The sequence below is a fragment of the Neomonachus schauinslandi genome, chromosome X (genome assembly GCF_002201575.2).
Source record: "Neomonachus schauinslandi chromosome X, ASM220157v2, whole genome shotgun sequence".
NCBI lineage: Eukaryota > Metazoa > Chordata > Mammalia > Carnivora > Phocidae > Neomonachus > Neomonachus schauinslandi.
This window is the reverse complement of record NC_058419.1, coordinates 101371885-101391132: the sequence shown is the minus strand read 5'-3', so window position 1 is coordinate 101391132 and position 19248 is coordinate 101371885. Positions and strand designations below refer to the sequence as shown.

The window sequence follows — 19248 nt, the reverse complement described above, 5'->3', positions numbered from 1 at the left end:
GCCAATAACATCTGACAACTGTTCAGTAGATGTTTAAAGGTTAAAAACTCCCAAAGACCCAAATGTCAGTCTCAAGCCATTTATATTATCAGTAACTCGCTTTCCTAGCCCATATCAAATATAGCCACCACCTTCATCTTGAGAATGGAATCTCTAATCTACATTTACTTTTTTTAAAGATTTTATTTATTTATTTATTTACTAATTTATTTATTTGAGTGAGAGAGAGAGTGTACAAGCACATGAGCAGGGAGAGGGGCAGGGGGAGAGGAGAGAGAGAATCCCAAGCAGGATCCATGCTGAGTATAGAGCCTGAGGCAGGGCTCAGTATCAGGACCTTGAGATCATGACCTGAGTCAAAACAAAGAGTGGGACACTTAACCGAGCCACCCAGGCATCCCTCCAATCTACATTTTCTTAGAAGTTTCACTGTGCTAAAAAATCCATGAATCCTTTAGCTTCTCAGTCCCCCTAAGGAGCATTGACTAATATTCTCTCATATGTCAAAGAGAAAAATATTTATCATTTTTCCAAACTACTTTTTCATTACTGATAGTTTCATATTTTCCTTCTCTCATCAAGGTTTTCATAAATAGTATTTTAAATTCATAGTTTTATTTCCTAACTCTCCAGAGTCCAAACTTCTTTTTCCCCCCCTCAGATATTTTTTTTAAATAAAAATATCGTGGTTAATTCAGTCAATGGAAGGAGAAAATTCTAGTGGACCAGTTGGTTGACTTCAAGTAACAAAGTAACTAGCTGATTGATAGGTCTTGCTGTTTTTTTGTTTATTCTCCCTCCCCCAGATTTATTGAGTTATAATTGAAATTGTGTAAGTTTAAGGTACATAGTGTGATGTATAGATACAGGTATAGAGAGATGTGTATAGTGTGTAATGATTGCTACAATGTTAGTTAACACACCTATCACCTCACATAACTGCTATTTTTTTGTAGCAACATTTAAGACATAATCTCTCAGCAACTTTTGAGTATATAAAATATAGTATTGTTAACTATAGTCACCGTTCTGTATATTTTATCCCCAGAATTATCTTTTTTTTATAAATTGTTTTTATTGAAGTGTAACTTACATACAATAAAGTATACTAACCTTAGAGGTACAACTTAATGACTGTTAACATATATATTTGTGTGAACACCATGTGGGTCAAGATGTAGACCATTTTCAATGTCCTACAAGAACTCTTCGTGCCCCTGCTCAGATAGCAACCTTCCCACCTCTGACATAACTACTACAGAATTTCTATCTTATACCTGGAAGTTTATACCCCTTGACCAACATCACTCTCTCCCCTACTCCCCAGCCCCTGGCAACCACCATTCTACGCTGTTTCTGAGTTCAGCTGTTTTTATTCCGCATGTAGGTGAGGTCATACAGTATGTGTCTTTCTTTGTCTGACTTATTTCAGTTAGCATAATGCCTTCAAAGTCTAAGTTGTTGCAAATGACAAAATCCCCTTCATTTTTATGGCGGAATTATATTCTGTTGTATATATCAACCACATTTTCTTTATCCATTTGTCCATTGATGGACACTTAGGTTGTTTCCATGTCTTAGCTATTGTGAATAATACTGCAATGAGCATTGGGATACAGATATCCTTTTGTGGTAGTGATTTTATTTCCTTTAGACATATACCCAGAAGTATAATTGTTGGATCATATGGTAGTTCTATTTCTAATTTTTTGAGGAAACTTCATACTGTTTTCCATAGTACCTGCACCAATTTACATCCTCACCAGCACGGTACAAGAGTTCCTTTTTTTCTACATCCTTGCCAACACTTGTTATCTCTTGTCTTTTTGATAATAGCTATCCTAACAAGTGTGAGGTGAGATCTCATTGTGGTTTTGATTTGCATTTCCCTGATGGTTAGTGATGTTGAGCATCTTTTCATGTACCTATTGGCCATTTGTATGTCTTTGGAAAAATGTTTGTTTGGGTCTTCTGCCCATTTTTTATTGGATTATTAATCTTTTTGATGTTGAGTTGTATGAGTTCCTTCTATATTTTGAATATTAACCCTCCCCTTATCTGATAATTGGTTTGCAGATATTTTCTCCCATTCCATAGGTTGCCTCTTTATTTCCTTGATTGTTTCATTGGCTGTGCAGAAGCTTTTTTGTTCAAGGTAGTCCCACTTACTTATTTTTGCTTTGTTGCTTGTGCTTCTTGTAGCATCTCCAAAGAATCGTTGCCAGGGCCAGTGTCAAAGAGCTTTTCCCTGTGTTTTCTTGTAGGAGTTTTATGATTGCAGGTCTTACATTTTAAGTCTTAAATCCATTTTAAGTTAAAATTTGTGGATGGTAGGGGCACCTGGGTGGCTCTGTCATTAGGTGTCTGCCTTCAGCTCATCGGGGGTCCTGCTTCTACCTCTCCTTCTGCTCCTCTCCCTGCTTGTGCTCACTCTCTCTCAAATAAATAAAATCCTAAAAAAATTATGCAAGGTATAAGACAGGTCCAACTTCATTCTTTGTCATGTGGATATCCAGTTTTCCAAACATCTTTTATTAAAAAGATTATCCTTTTCCCAATGATTATTCTTGGCCCCCTTGTAAAATACTAGTTTTCTATATATGCATGGGTCTATTTATGGACTCTCAGTTTGGTTCTAATGGTCTATGTATCTGTTTTTATGCTACCACCATAATACTGGTTTTTCTTACTATAACTTTGCAGTATAGTTTGCAATCAGGAAGTGTGATGCCGCCAGCTGGGCTCCTCTCTTTCAAGATTGCTTTCACTATTCAGGGTCCTTTTTTTAGTTTCAGAGGTAGAGTTTAGTGATTCATCAGTTGCATATAACATCCAGTGCCCTCCTTAATGCCCATCACCCAGGTAACCCATCCCCCCACCGACCTCCCCTCCAGCAACCCTCAGTTTGTTTCCTATAGTTAAGAGTCTCTTATGGTTTTTTCCCCCTCTGATTTTGTCTTATTTTATTTTCCCTCCCTTCTCCTATGTTCATGTGTTTTGTTTCTTAAATTCCACATATGAGTGAAATCATATAATATTTGTCTTTCTTTGACTGACTTATTTCACTTAGCGTAATACTCTTGTTTCACCCATGTCATTGCAAATGGTAAGATGTCATTCTTTTTGATGGCTAAGTAATATTCCGTTACACACAGACACACACACACACACACCCCACATCTTCTTTATCCATTCATCTGTCAGTGGACATCTGGGCTCTTTCCATAGTTTGGCTATTGTGGACATTGCTGCTATAAACATTGGGGTGTGTGTGCCCCTTCAAATCACTATGTTTGTATCCTTTGGATAAATACCTAGTAGTGCAATTGTTGGGTCAGAGGGTAGCTCTATTTTTAACTTTTTGAGGAAACTCCGTACTGTTTTCCAGAGTGGCCATACCAGTTTGCATTCACACCAGTAGTGTAAGAGGGTTCCCCTTTCTCCACATCCTCACCAACATCTGTTGTTTCCTGACTTGTTAATTTTAGTATTCAGGGTCTTTTTTAGTTCCATTTGAATTTTAGGATGGTTTCTTCTATATCTCTGAAAAATCCCCTTAGAATTTTGATAGGGGTTATATTGAATCTATAGGTGGCTTTGAGTAGTATGGACATTTTAATAATATTAATTATTCTGATCCATGAACACGGGATGTCTTTTCATTTATGTCTTCAGTTTTATTTCATTAATGTCTTATAGTTTTCAATGTATAGATCTTTCACCTCTTTGGTTAAATTTATTCCTCAGTATTTTATTATTTTTGATGCTATTTAAATGGGATTATTTTCTTTCTTTTTTTCTTAGATGGATGACTTGTTGTTATTGTATAAAAATGCTACAGATTTTTATATGTTGGCTTTGAATCCTGAAACTTTACTGAGTTTGTTGAGTAGCTCTAACAGATACTTGGTGGAATCTTTAGGTTTTATTATATGTAAAATCATGTCATCTGCAAAGAAAAAATTTTACTTCTTTCTTTCCTACTTAAGTGCCTTTTATTTCTTTGCTTAATTGCTCTAGCTAGAACTGCCAGTCCTATGTTGAATGGGAGTGGAGAGAGTGTGCACCCTTACCTTGTTCTTGAATTTAGAAGGAAATCCTTCAGCTTTTCATTGAGTATGATCTGTGGGTTTGTCATATATGGCCTTTATTGTGTTGAGGTATGGTTCTTCTATACCCAATTTGCTGAGAGCTCTTACAATGAAACTATAAATTTTTGTCAAACTTTTTCTGAATCTATTTATAAGATTATATGATTTGTGTCCATCATTCTATTAATGTGGAATGTCATGTTTATTGATTTGCATATATTGATCTATCCTTGCATCCCAGGGATAAATCTCATTGACCATGCTGTATTATCCTCTTAATTTGCTGTTTAATTTGGTTTGCTAGTATTTTGTTGAGAATTTTTGTATCTATATTCATCAGAAGTATTGGCTTGGGGCGCCTGAGTGGCTTAGTCAGTTAAACTTCTGTCTTCGGCTCAGGTCATGATCCCAGGGTCCTGGGATCAAGCCCCACATCTTGCTCTCTGCTCAGCGGGGCGCCTGCTTCTCCCTCTCTCTGCCTGCCACTCCCCCTGCTTGTGTTCTCTTTCTTTGTCAAATAAATAAATAAAATCTTTAGAAAAAAAGTATTGGCTTGTAGTTTTCTTTCCTTGTAGTATTCTTTTTTTTTTTTTTAAGATTTGATTTATTTATTTGACAGAGAGAGAGAGACAGCAAGAGAGGGAACACAAGCAGAGGAAGTGGAAGAGGGAGAAGCAGGCTTCCCGCTGAGCAGGGAACCTGAGGCGGGGCTGGATCCCAGAACCCTGGGATCATGACCCGAGCTGAAGGCAGCCTCTTAATGACTGAACCACCCAGGTGCCCCTCCTTGTATGCTTCCTTCTCTTAAATATTTTGGAAGAGTTTGAGAGGGAGGCATTATTTCTTCTTTAAATATTTGGTAGAATTTACCAGTGAAACCATCTGGTCCTAGCCTTGTCTTTGTTGACAGTTTTTTGATTAATGCTCTAATCTCCTTAGTTATTGGTCTGTTCAGATTTTCTATTTCTTCACAGTTCGGTCTTGGGAGATTGTTTTTAGAAGTTTATCTGTGTCTTCTAGGCTATCCAGTTTGTTGGCATATAATTGTTCATAGTCACCTCTTACGATCCTTTGTATTTCTGTGGTGCCAGTTGTTATGTCTCCTCTCTCATTTATAATTGTGTTTATTTAATTTTTCTTTTTTTTTTTTTTGGTTAGTCTAGCTAAAGGTCGTCAATTTTGTTTATCTTTTTAAAAGCCCAACTTTTCATTTCATTGATTTTTTTCTATTGTCTCTGTATTCTGTATTTCATTTATTTTGTTCTAATCTTTATTATTTCTGTCTTCTACTAACTTGGGGCTCAGATTGTTTTTCTTTTTCTAATTCCTTGAGGTATAAAGTTAGATTATTTATTTGAGATCTTTCTTTTCTCTCAGATTCAGGCATTTATCACTACAAATTTTCCTCTTGGAACTGCTTTGTTTCATCTCAGTTTTTGTTGTGTTGTGTTTCCATTTTTGTTTGTCTCAAGATATTTTCTGATTTCCCTTTTGCTTTCTTCTTTGACCCATCACTTGTTCAAGAGTGTGTCATGTGATATCCACATATTTGTGTATTTTTCCATATTCTTCCAAACCATTGTGGTCAGAAAAAGATACTTGATAATGACTTTGTGGCCCAACATACGACCTAGCCTAAAGAATGTTCATACATGCTTGAGAAGAGTGTGTGTTTTGCTACTTTTGCCTGGATGTTCTGTATATGTCTGTTAGGTCCATTTGGTCTATAGTATTCTTTAAATCTACTGTTTCCTTATTAATTTTTTTATCTCCATGATCTATCCAGTATTGAAAGTAGGTTACTGAAACCTGCTAATATTATTATATTGCTGTCTATTTTCCCCTCAGTTCTGTTAATATTTGCATATTTAAGTACTCCAATATTGGCTGCACATATATTACAGTTATTATATCCTCTTGATGAATTGACCCCTTTATCACAATATAGTATGGAGTGACCTTCTTTGTCCCTTGTGACCAGTTTTCATTGCAAATCTATTTTATCTGATATAAATATAGCCACTCCTGTTTTCTTTTAGTTGCCATCTGTAGGAATATCTTTTTCCATTCTTTCACTTTCAGCCTGTGTGTGTCTTTAAAGATAAAGTGAAACTTTTGTAAGCAGCATATTGTTGAATCTTATTTTTTTATCTATTCAGCCACTCTTTGTTGTTTGATTAGAGAATTTAGTCCATTTATGTTTAAAGTGATTATTGATAGGTAAGTACTTAGTATTGTCACTAAGTTTGTTTTTTGTTGTTGTTGTTGTTGTTGTTGTTCCTTTTTCCCCTTCTTCCTCTCTTGCTGTCCTCCTTTGTGATTTCTTTTTTTAACTTGTATACTTTAAGGAAAGGAATTCTCTTTAGGCTCTGTGTATCTACTATAGGTTTCTTCTTTGTGGATACCGTGAGGTTTACATGAAACATCTAACAGATATAACAGACTGTTTTAAGTTGATGACAACTTACCTTCAATTGCATAAAGAAGTCTACACTTTTACCTTCCTCCCCCCACAATTTAAGCAATTGTTGTCATCATTTACATCTTTTTATATTGTGCATCCATTAAGAAATTCCTGTAACTATAGTTATTATTTTTAATTTTAATTTATTCCAGTGTAGTTAACATACAGTGTTATATTAGTGTCAGGCGTACAATATACTGATTCAACAGTTTCACATATTGCTCATTGCTCATCAAGATAAGTGTACTTTGAATCTCCTTCATCCATCACCCCATCCACTTCCCCTCTGGTAACCATCTGTTTGTTCTCTATAGTTAAGAGTCTGTTTTATGGTTTGTCTTGTAGTTTTTTTATTAAATTTTTTATTTTAATTCCAGTATAGTTAACATACAATGTTATATTAGTTTCAGGTGTACAGTATCCTGGTTCAACAATTCTATATATCACTCAGTGCTCATCATAATAAGTGTATTCTTTAATCCCCATCACCTAGGTCACCCATTCCCCCCACTCACCTTCCTTCTGGTAACCATCAGTTTGTTCTCTATAGTTAAGCGCCTGTTTCTCGGTTTGTCTCTCCTCTCTCTCTTTTCTTTTCTTTTCCCATTGTTCATTTGTTTTGTTTCTTATGTTCCACATATGAGTGAAATCATATGGTATTTGTCTTTCTCTGACTAACTTATTTTGCTTAGCATTATATTCTCTAGCTCCATCCATGTTGTTGCAAATGACAAGATTTCATTCTTTTTTATGGCTAAACAATATTCCATTGTATATACATACCACATCTTCTTTATCCATTCATCTATCGATGGACACTTGGACTGCTACCATAATTTCATTATTGTAAATAATGCTTCGGTAAACATAGAGGTGCATATATCCTTTCAAATTAGTGTTTCTGTATTCTTTGGGTAAATACCCAGTAGTGCAATTACTAGATCATAGAGTAGTTATATTTAGAAATTTTTGAGGAACCTCCATACTGTTTTCCACAGTGGCTGCACCATTTCACATTCCCACCAACAGTGCATGGGGGTTCCTTTTTCTCCACTTCTTCCCCAACACTTGTTGTTTCTTGTGTTGCTGATTTTAGCCATTCTGACAGGTGTGAGGTGATATCTCATTGTGGTTTTGATTTGCATTTCCTTGATGATGAGTAATGTTGTGCATCTTGTCATGTGCTGTTGGCCATCTGGATGTCTTCTTCAGGGAAATGTCTGTTCGTGTCTTCTGCCCATTTTTAATTGGATTATTTGTTTTTTGGGGTGTTGAGCTGTATATGTTCTTTATATATTTTGGATACTGACCCTCTATTGGATTTGTCATTTGCAAATATCTTCTCCCACTCTGTAGGTTGTCTTTTAGTTTTGTTGATTCTTTCCTCTCCTGTGCAGAAGCTGTTTATTTTAGTGTAGTCCCAATAGTGTATTTTTGCTTTTATTTCCCTTGCCTCAGGAGACCTATATAGAAAAATGTTGCTATAGCTGATATCAGTTAGATGCCTGCCTGTGCTGTCTAACCAGGATTTTTATGGTTTCAGGTCTCACATTTAGGTCTTTAATCCATTTTGAGTTTATTCTTGTGTTTGGTGTAAGAAAATTGTCCAGTTTCAGTCTTTTGCATGTAGCTGCCTGGTTTTTCCAGCACCATTTATTGAAGAGATTGTCTTTTTCCCATTGCATATTCTTGCCTCTTTTGTCAAAGATTGATTGACCATATAATGGTCAAACCATATAATGGGTTTGTTTCTGGGCTTTCTGTCCTGTTCCATTGATCTATGTGTCTATTTTTGTTAGTACCATAGTGTTTTGAATACTACAGCTTTGTAGTATAACTTAAAATCTGGAATTTTGATACCTCCAGCTTTGTTTTTCTTTTTCAAGATTCTTTTGGCTATTTGGTGATCTTCTGTGGTTCCATTCAAACTTTAGGATAATTTTTCTATCGCATTTCTATACAACAGTAATGAAGCAACAGAAAGAGAAATTAAGAAAGCAGTCCCATTTACAAACTCACCAAAAATATTAAAATACCTAGGAATAAACTCAACCAAGGAGGTGAAAGCCCTGTACTCTGAAAACTATAAAAGATTGATGAAAGAAGTTTAAGACAACACAAACAAATGGAAAGACATTCCATGCTCATGGATTGGAAGAACAAATATTGTTAAATTGTCCACACTACCCAAAGCAATCTACAGAATTAATTCAATGCCTGTCAAAATACCAATAGTTATTTTCACAGAACTAACACAAATAATTGTAGTTATTTTAAGTATTATTTTTATGAATTTTTATACTAGAGATATAAGTGATTTATACCACCATTACAGTATTAGGGTATTCTGAACTTGACTGTATATTTACCTTTACCATTGAGTTTTATATTTTTATGTTTTCATGTTCTTACTTAATGTCCTGTCATTTCAACTTGACAAACTTCCTTTAGCATTTCTTGTAAGGCAGATCTAGTGGTGATGAACCCCCTTAGCTTTTGTTTGTCTGGGAATGACTTTATCTCTCCTTAGTTTTGAAGGACTGCTTTTCTGAGTATAGTATTCTTGTATTCTTGGCTGACATTTTTTTCTTTCACCAGTTTGAATGTTTTATCCCATTCCCCTCCTGGCCTGCAAGGTTTCTACAGTTCAGTTTCTATAGTTTGTTTAAGATGATTATTTTGAATTCTCTGTCAAACAAATTGTAGATCTCCATTTCTTTGGGGTTCATTACTGGAAGTTCATTAGTTTCCTTTGGTGTTGTCATGTTTGCCTGATTCTTCATGATCTACGTACCTTTGCATTGATGTCTGTGCACTTGAAGGAACAAACATGTCTTGTAGTCTTTACAGAATGATTTCAGCAGGTAAAGTCCTTCTCCTGTCTATTCTCCAAGCCAATGGGATTACCTCCAGAGTTGCAGTCATTCTGGGTTTGAGCCAGATTTGCAGCTATTTCTGGGTCTGCAATGAGGTCTGTGTTTGGCAGGTTTGTTGCCAGGGGCTCAGGTGGGCAAGGATCTCCTCTGGTACCTGGGTGTATGGACCTACCGCTAGTACCTTGCTCAGTAGGATAGTACCTCTATAATTGTCCATTTCAGGGTCCACAGTTGGGTCTTTAGTCAGCGGGCTTTTATCAGGTGTGTGGACAGATATGGCTCCAAACAGGTCCCTGGTTGAGCTTCTGCCTGGTCACTGTATGGGACCCTGGGTGGGCAGGACTTGCTCTGGACCATGGCTGAGAGGATTTACACAGAGATGTCTTATTTGGCCATTTTGCTGACATCATTCCCATTTTTCATTTTTTGTTGAACATTGCAATCAGAATCACTTGAAAGTCATGGTAAGAGTAAATCAATGACTGTATTCGAATTTGTGCAAACTATTGCAAAGAACATGTACACCAGCTGTTATCCATCTCTTCAATGAACAGAATTATAGTTGAAGGTTTAAATTACAGAAAATAAAATTTAAAGAATAAAGTTTAGAATAAAATATTCTGTGGTACTACCATGTTATGATTAACCACTTTTAAGTTGTTTATAAACTTAAGTTGAATTGAAAAGATCCCCAGACCTATTCTTTAAAAACCTTAGCATAGTTTTGTTTTTTCTATGGTTATAAAAAAATGTTAATTTTTCAAAGTTTCTCCAGTCATATAAAACTCAGACATTAAGATATTAAGTCAATATATGTTTTTGTAGATACTAAATCAATATATGTTCTTACAGATATTAAACAGAATTGAAGAGATTTTACCCAAGATTCATATTTATCTGGTAATTGGGAAAATAGAAGAAACCTTAAAATCCATATGATTTTGAGTCAGAGAACATTGCTAAATTTAGTATGGTATCTGGCATGATGTTTGCAGTCTGATAACTTTTAAATCAGGAGTTTCCTTCTGGTAGTAAATAAATGCTTAGCCCATTACTGCTCTGACATAGACTCTAGGGAAAGAGGAATTAGATACCAGTCAAGTGTTCCATTGATTTGAGGATGCTGCTGCAGATGCTCACAAGGGGCTTTGGAGCCACATTTACTACCAAGATAATCTGCATGTGTGCAACTCCTTTTTATCCAAGAGATATCAGCTTAACTACTATAAATTTGTCGTGATGATACAAAGAGATAGAGAACTGACTGAGGCCTTAGCACCAATTCCTGAGGCGCATTTAAGCTTAATACAGTTAATGTACATATTACTCTAGGCAAGAATCTATTTCCTTTTTGATGAAAGTGTGGATTTTCAGCTTTTTTGTTTAGAGTACATCCCCTGTAAGTATCAGCACCACTTATCATGGATCTGATGCTGCAATGTTTAGTTTTGTTGTTCTCTGGTCAGTTACCTAGCAACCACCTGCAGTTCTTTGATGCCTTTGAGCCCTCTGGATGCCTATACAGTGTCCTAGAGCAGAGTTCCTCAAAGTGTAGTCCCTGGACGAGCAGCAGCATCACCCGAGACCTTGCTGTAAATGCAAATTCTTGGGGCTCGTGGGTGGTGCAGTTGGTTTAAGTGTCCGACTTTTGGTTTCGGTAAGGAAACTTGATAAACCCTGACCCCATAGCTCCTAGTAATTCCTTGAGGAGTCCAGGCAGCATGGAGTGTATATCTCCAAAGACATCTCTCCTAGAAAATAGCCCAGGTCTTGAGAAAATCCCTACCCTTGTTGTAAAATATAAGTCATGTGATATGCAAATGAAAGATTATTCATTTATTTAATTAACAGATCTGTTTGATCATCTACTAAGCCCTGGTGAGATAGCTGAGTCAAGGATATGGTAGTCAAAGAAAAAAGATAAGATGTGAGCACAATAATACCATACTTGGGAAAAGAGATCATCTCCAAGTCAAAGATATCAGACTCAAATTCAAAAGAAATCAAAAACAGATCTAGCTGCTGGTTTTTTGACAATGGATAACCATAATTATTTTCCAGGATACCATGAACATAATCAGTGGTAAGATTTGGAAAGATAAATTTTCCGCTCTATGTGGAATGGGCCAGAAGGAGAAAGAAACAGAGAGGAAGACCTACTAAAATAGAATTATAACAGCTAAGAAATGAGTAGGGCCTGACCCAGGATGATGGAAGTAGAATCCAAAGGACTTTTACCAATGAATGCCTATGAGATTATCAGTAATTAAAAAGGATAAGTGGAACATACATCTGACATTTGGAGATTAAAGAAGTGAGATTGTAATGTTATTGAAGTGAAATAAAAGGTGAAGAACAGAGCTTGAGACGGAAAGCTTGCTATGTTGTGAGCATGTTCAATGTGAGGTGCATGCCGAACATCCAAGTTAAGGGGCCGAGGTTACAGGTAAAAGTGGGGTATGGTTGGTAGTTCATGAAAAGGAAGACAGAACTGCACATCTAAATTAGGGAGTTAGCTACATAGAAGTGATTATTGACATCAGGGGAAGAAAGGAGATTTTTAAGGGAAAGTGGGCTGAGAGAAAAATGAAGCAGGTCACAAAAAACATCTTGAGAAATAACAGCATTTATGAGTTGGAAGAGAGATGCCCATGGAAGAAATCAGAGGAAGAGACAGTGTCATGTGAGCAATAATGATACCAAGCTGGATCTTACCAGGATCAGCGGACCAGTGGTTTACATCTCTTTTGAGTCATCTGTGCTCTGTTGTAATTGGTGTTCATTATTGATCTGCTTTTCAAATATTTTTAAGCTTAGAGAAGACAGAGGGCTAAGAATGAGGATCTAGCCATTACACTTCCCAGATCTGGGCAAACTTCAACATATTATAGTACTTTGTAGCAAACTGGGAGAAAACAACTTCCAAGAAAGAAAACAGTATATGCATGAAATCATTCTACAATGCACAGTCTGGCTTAAGGAGTCCTTCCTTGGCCCATGACCCGTGTACTAGTCTTAGCAACATGTTTGTCCCCTAGAAATAAACTGTTGACTTGTCTACATCTCCTACTAGATTGGAAGCTACTGACCGGTATTGTAAAGGAAGTCTTATATCTCATAGATATGGCATGTGAATATCTAATGAATGGACATTTTAATTAAATATTAACTGGTATTACATCCTAGCTTTATTATGCACTATTTTCTATGATTTCTGACTCAACTGAAGTGTTTACATCAATAAAATGGTACCACTATAGACTGCTGGCACATGTGCATGACCTGCTCTAGCAAATGTAATTCTCATTTTTGATGAAAATTGAATTTTATTTATAATATGTACAACTATTTCCTGTTTGAAGAATAAGGAAAATAACAAATACCAGAGTATGGCACCTTTGGGATGATTGCTATTTTTCTAAACCTTTTTTTTTTTTAACCTGAAACCTGTTTTTGTTTTTTTTTTTAAATCCTCTATACGTAAAAGTTTTCTTTCAGACATCCTATAGCAGAGTTGTTAATTTCTTTTTTTTTTAGTTTTGAGTTTGAATTCTTTTTTTTCTTTTTCTTTTTTTTTGAGTTGTTAGTTTCCTATATACCTGTGTTAACTTCAGATACAGTTAATAGTTTTCTGAGTTTGCCCTAGCAAGTTTTAATTATAGAATAACTTCTAGATGGCTCAGGACTATCAGACTACTGAAATGAACACACCCATATGGATCTGCAAAAGTGAGCTATAGTGTCCCTGTAGTCAAAAGGAGTGCCCCAAAGCCACCGAGAGCAACAGTTAAGGATGTCCCTTGATCTTTGATGTTTTATAACCCCAAAGTTTTAAATTTTCTGTGCCAAATACAAAGCTCATTTTGTCCTGAAATTTAGGGATGTTTCAGTCTGACTTGATCTGATAATTGAGTAATACTCTGACAATCATCAGGGAAGTAGAAAAGAGAGCTAAAGATATTGATATTTGGTAAACTCAGTATATTGGTAATATTTAGATTTGAGGTGAATTATGAATCCTGATAATACATTCTGAAAAGGCAATGGATGAATGAGAGACTATCCAGAAGATACATGACTTATTTCCATTAGAAACAACAAATAGGAAATTTGGGATGTTTAATGTTAAAAAATTAAGGTAAAGATAATGCATGAGAGTAGTCATCAAATATTTGAAGAGTTTCCATGTAAAAAGGGGAAAGAATGAGAAAAGAAACAGATTTTAGAACAAAGTTTCATTCATTTATATTGTAATTTTTTATTCTCATGGTCGAACCGATAAACATGATAAGAAAATATTTGGCAGTATTTTATGTGTGAGATAAATGGAGACCAGCAAAACAATATGGTTTTCTAAAATAATTCAGTGGAATAATATTCTAAGTCCCCAAATCCAAGAACTGGCTCCCAGTAGAAAAGTAATTATTCCATGCTTGATTTTGTTTTCTCTCCAACAGAAAATCAGTACAGTGCCCACAATCAAAATATCATTCCTCCATGGTCAAGCCAGGTGCAGTTTTCTTTTTTTTCAACAGAGTAAAATGGCCAAATGCAGGATTAGTTGAATGTACAGTTATTTAGAGTAAGAGCATACTACCCAACCAAGTGCCTTTTATAAGCAGTCAAAATTCTCCATGACCTGTGCCTCAGAAATGTTGAAAGTTAACATTCCATTGCTTTTTTTGTTAATTTTCTTGCTACTGTCTTCACAACAACAAAAACAACAAATAAAAATGTGATCCTTTATACCTCCAAATTAGTTCCAGAATATTTGACATCATTGAATTCTTACTGAAAATTAGTAAAGGCTTCTTTCTTTGGTCTCCCCAAAGGAGGGCATTTAGAGATGTTTTTGGAAAGAGTTGAATGTTTTCATGTCCTAATGTTTTCTTTGGAGAGCAGTGACTTCAACTTTACTCTGTAATCTTTTTGACAGACAATAAAGATTATGATGCGTACTTATCATACACCAAAGTGGATCCTGACCAGTGGAATCAAGAGACAGGGGAAGAAGAACGCTTTGCTCTCGAAATCCTACCTGACATGCTTGAAAAGCATTATGGATATAAGTTGTTCATACCAGATAGAGATTTAATCCCAACTGGAAGTAAGCTAATGTTTTCGTCTGAGAGTGTGCATACTCTTTGTCTGTCTGTGTGTCGTCATTATTTTTAGGCAGAATTTTAACTTGTGGTTCTCTACATCAAAAATGGTATCTATCAGTGTCTCAAGAAAGAAATGTCATATGTGTTCATATGAAACTTAATTTTTGACGGCCCTGAGAAGCTAGTTCCATTATTCTGTAAAGCATCTCCTTGTATGAGTCTTGACATTTGAAAAAACAAACAGGAGATTGGTACCTGGGAAAAATATTTCTAGCATTGAGAAAAGAGAAGCCCATACTCTATTCATTGTGGTCACTGGCTGTCTTCATCTTCTAAGGTATGACCTATCAAGCAACAGTTCTCACGTAACGTGTGAAAGAGAAGCTGTTGGGGCTTTCTGGAGCAGATCTTTGATCTGGTCATTCTGATAAACTCTTTTCTCTTTTCTAGCATACATTGAAGATGTGGCAAGGTGTGTAGATCAAAGCAAGAGGCTGATTATTGTCATGACCCCAAATTATGTAGTCAGAAGGGGCTGGAGCATCTTTGAGCTGGAGACCAGACTTCGAAACATGCTGGTCACTGGAGAAATCAAAGTGATACTGATTGAATGCAGTGAACTCCGAGGCATCATGAACTACCAGGAGGTGGAAGCCCTCAAGCACACCATCAAGCTCCTGACGGTTATTAAATGGCACGGACCGAAATGCAACAAGTTGAACTCTAAGTTCTGGAAACGTTTACAATATGAAATGCCTTTTAAGAGGATAGAACCCATTACGCACGAGCAGGCTTTAGATGTTAGTGAGCAGGGGCCTTTTGGGGAGCTGCAGACTGTCTCGGCCATCTCCATGGCCGCGGCCACCTCTACAGCTCTAGCCACTGCCCATCCAGATCTCCGTTCCACCTTTCACAACACGTACCATTCACAGATGCGTCAGAAACACTACTACCGAAGCTATGAGTACGACGTACCTCCTCCCGGAACCCTGCCCCTTACCTCCATAGGAAATCAGCATACCTATTGTAACATCCCCATGACACTCATCAACGGGCAGCGGCCACAGACAAAATCGAGCAGGGAGCAGAATCCAGACGAGGCCCACACAAACAGTGCCATCCTGCCGCTGTTGCCAAGGGAGACCAGTATATCCAGTGTGATTTGGTGACAGAAAAGCAAGGGACATCCCATCCCTGGGAGCTTGAGTGGAGTGTGCAGTCCAGTGCCTGGAACTAAATCCTCGACTGCTGCTGTTAAAAACATGCATTACAATCTCTAGAACACGAGGAAAAACAGGGTCTTGTACATATGTTTTCGGCAATTTCTTTGTAGCATCAGTGTCTTCCTGTTTTACCATGTCTCTTACCATTACATTTTTTGACTTTGTTTTATATGTCATTGGAATTTGTAAATTTACATTTTTTTAAAGAAGAGACTTAATGTATAGATAGAAAACCCTTTTTTGCTTCATTAGTTTAGTTTTAGAATGGGTTTTATTTTCTTTTCTTGATTTTGTTTTGCTTTTAACATTTCCTTGGGGTGCTTGGACAAATCTATCCGATGGGACAAGGAGCACCGGATCCTCTCTTGGGTTCTGCCTGGGATCAGCAGGGCCACGGGGGCCTTCAGAGAGCAGTGCTGCACATGCCAGCGTTGCCATTTGGGAGGAGAAAAAAAAAAAAAGATGAGAAGAACACTTGTTCATAGGAGGGCCCCGTCAATCAGAGCCCTGAATCTCTTCCTTGTCCCACCTCATTCCCCACCTCTACCCTTCTAATGGCGGCATGATGTGTAAACTCTGAGGGGGGGGGGTGGGTCTAACTGTCTTAACATTTAATTCACTGCTCGTCAGAATACACTCCAGACCCAGAAGTGTGCTAGTCACTTGACAGTGACCGCTACAGAGTGCTAAGAAGAGAAGATCGAGGGCCTGCAAATGGGGGAGAGAGTGTTGTTTCTGTTTTTCAAATGAGTTGATGTACCCTTATATAAATATATATATATATATATATATATATAAAACACACACACAACAAAACAAAAGAAACAAAAAACAAAAAAACAAAAAAAACCACACAAAAAAACAAAAAAAAAAATCAAGCCCTATATTTGATCACTTCCTGGAAAGGCATGAATGTGTTTGTGGCTGTTTTTGTTTAATATTCTACTTCCTCTTTTCCCTCTATAATTTTTCTGCAAATGAGATTATGTGCAAATGCCAGGCAAGTTAACTCAAAAGGGTGAATCAACACAAGTCGAAATGAAATTCACGTTGAAGGCTTCCAAACCAAAGGGAAGGACAGGATGTGTCATCAAATATGTTTTGTCACCTTGTATTATACGAAGTGTTACTTTCTAAAGAGTCAGAACAAATCTGTGAAACTTACTATGGGATCCCCTTGTATTTAAATGTTAATTCACTGTATTTAATTTTCAATGCTCCATTCAGAATCAAGGGTTCGGTTTCAGTTTGTGAACATAAGCAACACTTATTAATACTGAAGTGTTTATATGAGAACTCAGGAGGTCAAACATAAGAGTACCAACAGAAATCACTATTTTCAAAATAAACATTATTTACACAAACTAGTTTTTAAGTTAGATGAGAAAATGTTTAAAATAATTTTACTGTATAAATAATTCGTTTTATTTTAACTGTGTGATTCTATCTTTCAGAAACAGAAAGCTGATGCTCCCAGGAAATTCATCCCTTACCATTTAGCTTTATGTTTGAAATCAGTGGCATAAGCAGCTAACACATATTCATGTTGAAGATGATGCAAAATCAGTCATCAAGGAACTTACAGAGGGTGGAATTGTTAAAGGGAAATACTACCTACGTAGCTTTTAGTTAAAAAAAAAAAAACCAATGTGATGAAATCACTGATAAAGAACTTATACATTCCTGTAGTGATTCCTTGTAGGAATTTCCATGCCAGTCATCGCCTGTGGGCTCGTGTCGTGACTATCGTATGTTCGGTTTATTCCTACCACCATATAATGAGAAAACAATTCTACAGTTCGGTGTGAGTTGGCCACACACACACCAAAGTGTAAACTTCCAAAGAGTTCATTTGGGAGGGTAAGATTACATTGCAAATGTACGAGATGAGCATAAGAATTTTGCAACAATGCGAAGGTCTCAGTATTTGTGTGACAAGGTAAAGGAGCCTTGGGATGTGCAGTGATTTTTATTTGCTTACAAAGTGTTCATTTCCCTGACAAGCCACCTGGGGTCCTTCTCTACGATCTGTTCCTTATTCCCATGCTCCCTCCGGACCTGTGTCACATTTTCCCAAACCAGAACTGAAGCTGCAAGGACACAAACTTTGTCAGCTTTGCACGTTGCATTATTTTCAGAACCCGAGAAGGCCATTGTTTGCTTTGTACTATGGACACCTGTCAGCGAACCTCACTGGACTGGATTCCAGACTCCCCAGTGCTCAGAAAACTGTAAACATGGCCATGGCCTGGTTTATTTCTTTTTTTAAATTTTTTAATTTTGTTTTAAGTGCACGATGGAAGTGTGTAGAGGAAGTGATCAGACCACAGTCATATTTTAGGCATCCATAGGTGTTAATTTAGCTGCATTGGGAGTACATTTTTTGTTCTATTTTTAGTGTAGATTTAAGCACTTTGAATAGCATGATTCAGGGATTGATGGGTAATATTTGATATTCTCACAACTTAAGAAACTTTTTTTCCTCTAATGCTTTGTCATATTTTTTAAAAAAAGAAAATAAATGGAGAAGAAGCTAGCTATGGCTTTAGAAACATTCCTCCCAAGTATTCCTCTATCAGCTCCATGTGAGAACAAATGAAGGCAACTGTCATGTGTTCACGTGCTCTATGTTTAATAAAAGTTACGTTAGAACTCACAATAAAAAGAGAAAAAATGTATTTTCCCTAGTGCTTAGGTTTCATCCTTCTCTTTTTTCGGTGGGGGCTGTGGGGGATGAGAATATTCTAGCTGTAGAAACACAGTTGGAAGTGTGAATATGGTAGCCAGGCCGAGGGAGAGAATGGGCTTCTGGACTTGGACGCGTGTGATGTTTGGTATCGCCTGTCGTTCATCATTCACTGCTTGGGCTCCGAGTGACACGTTATGGATTCAAAGTCCATCTGGCTCTTTAATGTAACCTCTACTTGCTGCCTAAGCATCCTACCCTGTATACTGGTGCTCAGTTCCTTGATTATTTAATTTGTATTTCATTCCTTAGGTTTCCTATGAGCAGAGAAGAAATCTGTATCTCATGCAGCCAGCTGATTTAAGTTAAATCAATTCTGTGAAATAAATCTCAAACACACAATGAGTTAAGAGACCTGAACCTACTATATTTCTGTAGTTGAACACCTGATTGTTCAAGCCGTCAACCATTTTGTGTTTATTACTTTCTTCATAACCTGTGTATTTGAACCCTATCGGCTTAATCTTAAATACGTAGACACTGGCTTCTTCCTTATTTCATTACTACTCAGCATTTTGTAACAAGAGCCATTATTAACTCAGAGCCAACCCCTAAACTCCGTTTTGTTTGTCCTAGAATAGTCATTAACTTTGACAGATACCGTTTATGTAAATTAAGATCGCCATTTCTAGGAAAACATGAATTCGTACATTTGTAAATTATGCTCTGGTTCTGGAATGATACCCTAGTTCTCCTTTTTCCAAGAAGTATTTTTTTTTATCTTGTGCTTCATTTCTTTCTCT

General features: G+C 36.7%; 1 protein-coding gene across 1 annotated transcript in view; it reads left to right on the top strand.

Annotated features, from left to right (window-relative positions):
* The window catches only part of IL1RAPL1 (interleukin 1 receptor accessory protein like 1), a 665379-nt gene extending 649674 nt beyond the window's left edge, over positions 1 to 15705 (top strand). Inside the window, 2 exon segments of the mRNA XM_021677758.1 lie at positions 14368 to 14538; positions 14987 to 15705. Coding sequence (XP_021533433.1) covers positions 14368 to 14538; positions 14987 to 15705 — 890 coding nt within the window.
* Positions 15706 to 19248: the final 3543 nt, after the last annotated feature.